Genomic DNA, 8,871 nt, shown 5'->3' on the forward strand with positions numbered 1-8,871 from the left:
ATATTTATATTGCAAACAAAAATTATATAGTGCATAAAAACTTTAAAATTGCTTAAAAATTAAGTTTTACATCGACCACTTTAATTGCAGGTGATATTTAGAAAATAATAAATTTTAAATCAGGCAAAATCAATAAAGAAAGGATGCTTTTAATGTTGGTTGTTGTATTTATAAATGATCTGATAAGTTGATTTTCTAATTAAGTTATATCTAGAAAACTAACTTCAATGTTATAATTATATGTTTTTTAAACTGATCCAAAAAATACATCTTATAAACAAAATTGATAATTAAAAAATGGACACGGAACAGAATTAAAAAAATAATCTCAATCCATTGGGAAACTATAAAAACTGTCATTTATATCCATCCATTAGTATTTTGAATGATCATTTCACTAAAAAAACCTTCCAGATAACTAACTTAAAAGTCACATTGTGATTTTTACTTGTTAGCAATATTTTTTTACGACAATGTATGTATTATTAATAATTTTTCATTTTACTAAACAATAAATTTACAATACATCTTATTTATTATGTATTATTAGATTCTAGCTTAAAACTACATTAGTTTTTGGATTTATAACTTATTTTCTCAAAACTTTTCAGTTATGCTAATTCTTCTTTTTCTGCTTTATTTAAGTTCAGGTATTTTGAAAACATTTGACAAACCAACCTTACTTCGACAATTCATAAAACAAAATGATTTGACAACTTTGTTTAAGTAATATAGTAGTATATATTAATAGTTAAATTCTAAAAATAGAATAAATATAATCAAAATATTAATATAATTAATTGTTAATTTGTTGTTTTATCTTAATTGGTGCAGAAGGATTCTTGACAAAAATGAATGATTAGATTTTGTAATATATTAAACCTAACACGTACTTGTTCATCTGGTTTACGAATAAAATATTGGGTTACGAATATTTAGAGAGGGTACGATTGTAATTTACTACAGAAAGTCACCAAATTGTTCTTGGTTGTTGAAGAGCACATACTCATTTGGTCCCTGTGATTTTCTCATCATAGCACAAAATATTGTGTCTTAACAAAGTTGTGAGGCCAAATTTCTTCGGGGGTTGTCTTGTTTCTGCAATTCTGCGACAATGGACATTGAACTCCCTCCGGGTTCACCTGAAAGATTCAAGCTTTACGATGAGCTGGAACTGCTCGAGTTTCAGGACAAGTTCGTGATCAAATCCCATCTATACCCCAACCAGGGCTTCCGGATTAACCGTCTTGATGGCAACATCAATTTACTTGATGATGGTAATCTTCTTTTCTGAGCTTCAGTTTCTTCACTTAGTGATTGGTTGCTCAGAGAATGCAGGAAATGTGTCTGAACTTTGTTGCTTGTCGATCAAAGTTCAGTTATTTTGAAAGAGGAAACTTGTTTTGAGGGGGACTTGGAATTTGATGAATATATTGTTCAATTGTGGATATGATGCTTATTTAGTGAACTTGTGGAAGTTGGTTTAGTTGGTTGTCATTGTGGAAAAAGGGAAGATTACGTTGTGCGTAGTGTTATATGCTGAGTATATTCACTTGCACATTTATGAATCAGTTATAGCCAAAGGTTACTGTTTCTACCTTCTCAGGTTTGGTTGGATCTTAGTTGTTTATTTAGTTTCAGCTCCATGTATGCTAGGTTACATATTATGAATAGAGTATTTGAAATTGATCATTTTGTTGTATTGATTTCCGTTGTTCTGATTTTTTTTTTCTTTGCAGGTGACACACTTTCTGGAAGTCCATTAAGGACATGTACAATTTATGGTGTGGTGGGAACCATAAGATTGGTTGTAGGTAGTAGATATGCTTATATACTTTTATCTTGAGTTCGTTTATGATAAAACTGTTCCAGAAGCCTGCCAGGCAGACAAAATTTACCGTGCAATGGCACTACTGCAAAAAATGGTTATTTTGAATTGGAGAACATTTTGTCTTTTACCATGTCGATTTTTTATGTATTCTTGCATTTGCTTTTGTTTTCACATTGACTCATTTGTCCCTTTGCATGTGAAGATGCTCTAGGTTGGATGGTATTAACATCTAAACCGGTCCTATTCCTTCTGATGAACTTTGATTGAGATGTTTGTTGGCCATGGAAAAAATAAATCCAATCCCCGTTTCCAAATCAATATTTGTACATAGTAATGTCTTTTTGGTTAATGAAGCCGTTCATCAATTGTTATACTTTCAGCTTTCTTCTTAAGCGTGCATGTCTAATATATTGCCTTCTTCATGACTAAATCATGTTCCTTGAATCTGCTTCAGAGTAAAGAAGCCGAGCAAGTAAAAAGAATTGAGATGAACTCTCAACTTGTTTTCAGTAAACATTCAGTCTAACAACATGACTTCATTTATACTCATTAAGGCTCAATGTTTTGTGCATGGACATAGGAACGTATGCTATTGTAATAACCTCTCGGAAGGAAGTTGGAAGTTTCCTTGGTTTTCCGGTGTATCGCTTGATGTCCATGAGAGTACTTGCATGTAATGATGCTTTGAGGTATTCAACTGCCCAAGAAGTAAGGATTTATAAAGTCAGAAATCATTCAGGCATCACTAAAATTCTGTATATGTGATCCGCTTACATGATACATCTTTCTTATACTACCTCTCTGCAGAAAAAGGATGAAGCTTACTTCTTGAACCTATTAAAAGTAGTGGAGTCAATGCCAGGCTTGTACTATTCTTACGAAACAGATATTACATTAAAGTATGAATCACTAACTTATTGCTGGTTTATTATCATCTTAGGGATTATTTGGGCAAATATCTATAGTACTTCTAGAAGGAAAAATAAAATGAGTTTCTTTGTAAGGTAAAATAAGTTCTTATCACAAGTTAAAGATTATGTTTTAGATAAGTTATATAAGGAGAACTTCTGCAAATTAGTTTATAGGAAACTTATTTCATTTTTTTTTTCTTATTTTTCTTTTCTAGAAGTTTTTCTGGAGAAGTTTGAGACCCTAATTCATATCTTATTCATATCATGCCAAGGCTGATATTATCATAAAATATAATGTCCACCAGCTTGCAGAGAAGAAGCAAGTTAGTAGATGGGTGGACAAGTAAGCCAATCTGGAAGCAGGTTAGTTGACATATTTCTTGATTTTCTGGGAATAATTGTTATCAAATCCACTGTTAAGTGATTTGAAATTTACTTCTTCAAATAATATCTCCATAAAGTGAGGCTTTTCTCTTCAATATTCTGATAATTCATAATCGGATAGTTTTTGAAGCACTAAATAGAGTTAGTAATATTAGTAGGGTGCTTTGTTGAATGTGTCTGAGAAAAAGGTTGAGAAGAATGATGTTGATGGGAGGAGGATTTGGGTTTTTCTGGGTCCACTTCTTTTTATCATTTAAAGGAAATGATGAGGAAGAAGGATTAGAAAGAGAGTGATTACCTGCATACCTCTTTTTTTATTCCAAGGTTGGGAAGTGCTTGGATGAAAGGACCTTGTATTCCCCCCTTCTTTGAGGTTGAAGCTCCACCTTTGTGGCTTGGTGGACTAGCTTTAGAATATCCATATCCAAGTCACGACCTTCATTTATTTGTAGTACTCTTCCACATTTCTCTGATGCATTTAATTGTAGAATAGGAAAGATCAAATAAAGGCTTCTTGGTCGCATTGGCACTGTTTAATGCAATTATTAGTAGAAACTTGATGAAAGTTTTAGGTTACAATTTTTTATTTGTATTTCAGGCTGACCCTCGATTTGTCTGGAACAAACATCTTTTGGAAGAGCTTATTGAGTATAAGGTTAGATCATTTGGCAGTTCTTCCTATTTATGAAGTAGAAATGTTTTTAGTTTTAGTAAAGGGAACTATTTTGTTTATGAAGAAATAGGGTTTAAAGTTTCAATGAGCTTCCTTTTTTTCATTCTTAGCATGATCATTAGGTAGTCTCCCTAACAACTATCTTTATGATGGCAGCTTGACAGTTTCATCGTGCCCATAATGCAAGGGAATATCCTGAAGTTTAAATGGCCTCTGCTCCAATTCCCCTCCCTGCCCCATTTCTCTTTATGTGTTTGTGTGCATATGTTCTTCACATTCTGTCTTTACCAAAAATATGATAAAAATGAAGCATTTGTTTAGTTTAAGAAGCCAGCTATGTTCCCCCTTAACTGGGCTTAAGCTTCCAAAGAGCACAGCTAAAGCTGAAAAATTCAAATGCTATGGTAACATTATTTTCAAGGAGATGTACACGGCGTCTAGGTACAATGTCCAAAAGAGCTTCTTATAATGAAGTTATTATGTTTGTAAAAAAAGCTCATTATAATATGGAAATATGATGACGTAGGAACAAGAATGTGGAGAAGAGGAGCTAACTTTGAAGGTGACACTGCTAATTTTATTGAAACCGAACAGTTGCTTGAAACTGAAGAATTCAACTTCTCATTTTTGCAGGTATTACTATACATTAATCAGTATTTCCAGCAAATCCTTTCAATAATTTCTTTGCACTGCTGATTATGTTTTTTATTAGCATGTTGTCCGTGTTTCTGAGAATTTGTACTATTGCCAAACATGATGAAGGACTTTGAGTGCTGTATTTTCATGAATTTTCAAATTTTTGAATATAGATAATAAGTAATATAATGTGCAAAATATAGAGATTCACTATTATATTTGCTTTACAAACATAGCTTTGTGTATTTGGTGATTTTAAAATTTTCTATTACTTTCGGTAGGGATAATGGTTCCGTAGTACTTCTTCATCTAGGTATCGTTAGCCAATGTAATTTAACTGTGCTTTTGTATTCATACAAATAGAAGTATGTGTCTGTATATATAGCAACTAGTTCTGAAGCTGATATAGTGGAAAGCAGAATGAATGCAATAATTGTCAAAATATCAAGGTAAAAGAGAGCATACTATATGGCACAATTTCTTTGTTTGGAAAAGCTTGTTTGTATTCTACAACCTCTCTTTGTTAAATTGGTGTCATAGCATATATTTACATTAATGTGAGAGATTATAAGAGATATGCAATAAAGAGAGGGATTATAGGAGATTTTCAATTTACAAAGAGTAATTGCCGGGGATTCCTTATAGCTATCTATAAAAGGTATAAAATAATCTATTAAAGACATAATCAATTACATTTATACACATTAACAATAATAAATATTAAAATACAAACTAAATAATTTATACTACACATATAAATAAATACTCAGAAAAAATGATGATACATAATAAGTCACAGTTTACACACAATCGCCATTAATCTTGGAGCAACAAAAACATAATTAAAATATGAATGGTGATGAAATTGGTAGAAAAAGAACATACCAAAATTGATAAAAATTAGCATAAAGGGAACTAGGAAATCTAAGGGATGAAGAAAGACAGGAACACAGGAAAAAAATATGGTCTTGGAACTGAGGTTAAAACATAGGGAACATAGAAAATGTGAAATTAACAATTTTTCCCAAATATTTTGTTAAGAAGTGGACTTTGATAGCAAGTTAAGTAGTGGATTTTATGTCTAACTCAACCTTACAAAACGAACTTGTAAGATAAGGTTTGCACTCACATATATGTTCTAAATTAGTTTTATTTTTAGTCGATGTTGGACTTTCAATATATTTCTAAACAATGTTGGTTCGGGGGCACATATTAGTTTTTGAAGCCTATCATGGTAGTACTGCAATTGGACGTGAAAATTTTCTATTTTGACTGCAATGGCTACTGAAAACCACTCCATCCTAGGGATGCTTCACTTTGTTCACACACAAATATCAATATCCCCAATTTGTGATTTGTACTTCAACTGATTGTTTCACAGGTTCGAGGTTCAATTCCTATTCTTTGGGAGCAGATCGTTGATCTAAGCTATAAACCGCACCTTAGGGTTATTAGTCACGAGGAAACGGTATACTTTTACCTCTCAATTCTGCCAGCAATTTAACAGTTTTATCTAGTCGACTTAAATTAATACATGTTTCTTCTTGTTTTTCCCCTTCCACTCCTCTTCTAGCCCAAGATCGTGGAGCGTCATTTCCATGATCTCATGCAAAGATACGGAGAGATTGTAGCACTTGATCTTACTGATAAAGTATAGCTTCATTCTTCTCTCTTTCTATTTAAACCAACAAAATGATTTTTAAGATTTGTTGCAAATTTTCTTTTTCTTTCCATAATCCCTCTTTTGCCCCAAATTTTTAAGTTTGGCTGAGTTTGGTTAGTACGTCCTTATGGATATAATAATCATCAACCAGTTTCTACATCCTATATTCCCTTTCTAATTGCTTGTTACTTTTTTGCGTATTATTTTGAGCAATTTTTTTTCCCTGTAATAGCATGGTGAAGAAGGTCAACTAAGTGCTGCATATGCTGCTGAAATGCAAACGCAGCAAAACACGAGGTGATAATTTAATCATAATTTGTTTTTTCTGCATACACTTGTTTTATATCCATGAAATTATGAAGTTTTCTTTGGCTGTATTATAGCTTAAAAATGTTTGTTTTCTTGATTGTTCTGTGTCCTAGTTTCATTTTTCTTTTAACTTTCTATTTTTACTATAATGGATTATGGCAGATATGTTCCTTTTGATTTTCATCATTACTGTGGGAGTTCAAACTTTGATAATCTGAAAATCCTATATGATGAAATCTCAGAGGATTTTGAAAAACAAAGGTAACGGAAAAAATTAAGTTTTATAAACTAATTTAATAGCTAGTTGCCACAATCCAGGTATACTAGCAAATTTATAATTCAGGTTTTTAATTATTTCTATTTCAGCTGAGCAGATATTTCTTAATAGATAGACAAGGAAATGTACTAGAAGACCAAAGAGGACTTTTCAGAGCAAACTGCATTGATTCCCTTGATAGAACAAATGTTACTCAGGTTTGTTGATAGGGAATAATTGAATGCTAGGACTTGTTCTTTTCTTAATCCGTTTCTGATATGATTATCTTTGTGTTATTTGTAGTGTTATCTGGCCCAGAAATCATTAAATCTTCAGTTGCAGAGGATTGGAGTTCTGACTTACTCTGAGTGCATTTCAATGTTCGAAGAAGAATATGGAAAATTTAGAATATGTAAGGAATTTCCTGATAGGTTCTTGCCTTCTTTATAAATCATTGCGCTACTTATTTGACATCTATATACTTTATTTAGTGTGGGCAGAGCAAGGTGATGAGATAAGCCTTGAGTATGCTGGGACTCATGCCCTAAAAGGGGACTTAGTTAGGTATGGAACTTTTGGTTCTGAAAGTCCTGTGTTGCTATGTTTCCCCCTTCAGTGATACTGATACATTCTGGAAATAATGTGCAGATATGGGAAACAAACAATATCTGGAATGATTAAAGATGGAGTGAGCGCGCTTTCCCGATATTACTTGAATAACTTCCATGATGGAATTCGGCAGGCAATCTTCATTTGTGTGCATTATACTTTTACTCATTTAAACAGAGGCAATTCACTCTCAAAGGTCTTATATATGTTTCATATCTTTTGCAGGATGCGCTTGATCTCATAAGTGGTCACTATAATGTCAGCAGAAACGTTCCTTCTCCTTTCCAGTCAAATAACTTTGAACCTCTAACGGTATGTCAGGGCCTCATCTTTCTATTTTCTACCTACCCAACATCCTGGAAAGCAAACAAGACAACCTTGAACTGGTTGGAAAAAAATATAGTCGCACGTATTCATCAAATAAACCTATCATATCTAGGTTGGCTTAGGATGAGACCTTATCATCTAGGATGTCAATAATCTCACCTAGCACCAAATGGTAGAATGATGGAACAATGTAGAAGTTGTTTCCGTTTTTGGAGAACATGTTTTGGCTTAAGTGAATTGTTCCATTGATTGATCCTTGGCAGTTATGTGATGATTTGATGACAAAACAGATTGTTTCACCATATGTTCTTGTGTACTAATTAGTTATAGAAAGAATACACACTGCTAAATTCGACAAGCCATTTCAGCACATGTAAATTTAAATAGTTTTTACGGACAGAAAATTACATCACACTTCATTGACATGTTTTATGGAAAACTGTATACATGCAGTATCTCCCTGTTGCATCAGCTTTGATAATTGGAGGTTTGACAGCAACAACCTTCACTTTACAGCAAGGTATATAATTGTGTTTCTTGCATCTCACAAAAAGGGATGTTTGTTTCTTTTTCTTTTTTTCTCATTTTTCTAATTTTCATGTTTATTTTATAGCTGGCCGAAATACACACCACTATGTTTCTTCTGTACTCTGTGCTGGAATAACTGCTGGTGTTATGGCAATTGTCAAAGCTAATGGAAGACATCTATGCTCAAGACCACGTTTGTGTGGTCTCCTGTAATATAATTCACAAGCATTTGAACCGAGAGTAAAAATTTGTGTAGTCTCGTTCCAGAGATTGTACATATAATGTTTGTGTTGTTTAATATTTCGTTTTCAGACAGCAAATTGTTTTATGTGAAAACCAAAAAATAAAGTTTAGACATGTCTTAGGTTGGCAAAACCGAAAAAAGAGAGTATTGTTTTTCAAAGTTGAAAGATTTAAGGGGGTGTTATGAACATTAGTATTTACTTTCCACACAAGTAGCCCATATTAGTTATCAAATGGTATGGATGGATGTGAATTGGTTTGCCCACCTTTTAAACCATTTGTGTGTATATTATGTTAAGACTAGGACGATTTATAGTTGTATAGAATTATTAAATCATATTTATGTGGATAAATTTTAATGATAACGAATATAAATGTGTCCTATTACATAATATATTATATTGTTTGGGTTTCCTGATGGTATTCTATGAAATTAAAGTTGTGCCACATCTTCTAATTCTTTATGTCTCCAGCAAGAGGGTGTTGTACATCTTGATCATT

At 32.5% G+C, this 8,871-nt stretch overlaps 1 protein-coding gene across 1 annotated transcript; it reads left to right on the plus strand.

The window, feature by feature from the left end:
• The first annotated feature begins 969 nt into the window (after window positions 1–969).
• LOC108329631 (phosphoinositide phosphatase SAC8) lies at window positions 970–8,647 on the plus strand. The gene is made up of 20 exons (XM_052872942.1): window positions 970–1,277; window positions 1,740–1,814; window positions 2,412–2,539; window positions 2,639–2,730; window positions 3,048–3,105; window positions 3,725–3,781; window positions 3,956–3,999; window positions 4,170–4,240; window positions 4,326–4,432; window positions 5,817–5,903; window positions 6,009–6,086; window positions 6,331–6,395; window positions 6,570–6,668; window positions 6,782–6,881; window positions 6,967–7,075; window positions 7,155–7,227; window positions 7,312–7,405; window positions 7,498–7,584; window positions 8,053–8,119; window positions 8,213–8,647. Exons 1-20 carry the CDS (start codon window positions 1,115–1,117, stop codon window positions 8,338–8,340), a joined length of 1,782 nt encoding a protein of 593 aa, XP_052728902.1. The 5' UTR covers window positions 970–1,114; the 3' UTR covers window positions 8,341–8,647.
• Window positions 8,648–8,871: the final 224 nt, after the last annotated feature.

The sequence above is a fragment of the Vigna angularis genome, chromosome 2, assembly GCF_016808095.1.
Source record: "Vigna angularis cultivar LongXiaoDou No.4 chromosome 2, ASM1680809v1, whole genome shotgun sequence".
Lineage (NCBI taxonomy): Eukaryota > Viridiplantae > Streptophyta > Magnoliopsida > Fabales > Fabaceae > Vigna > Vigna angularis.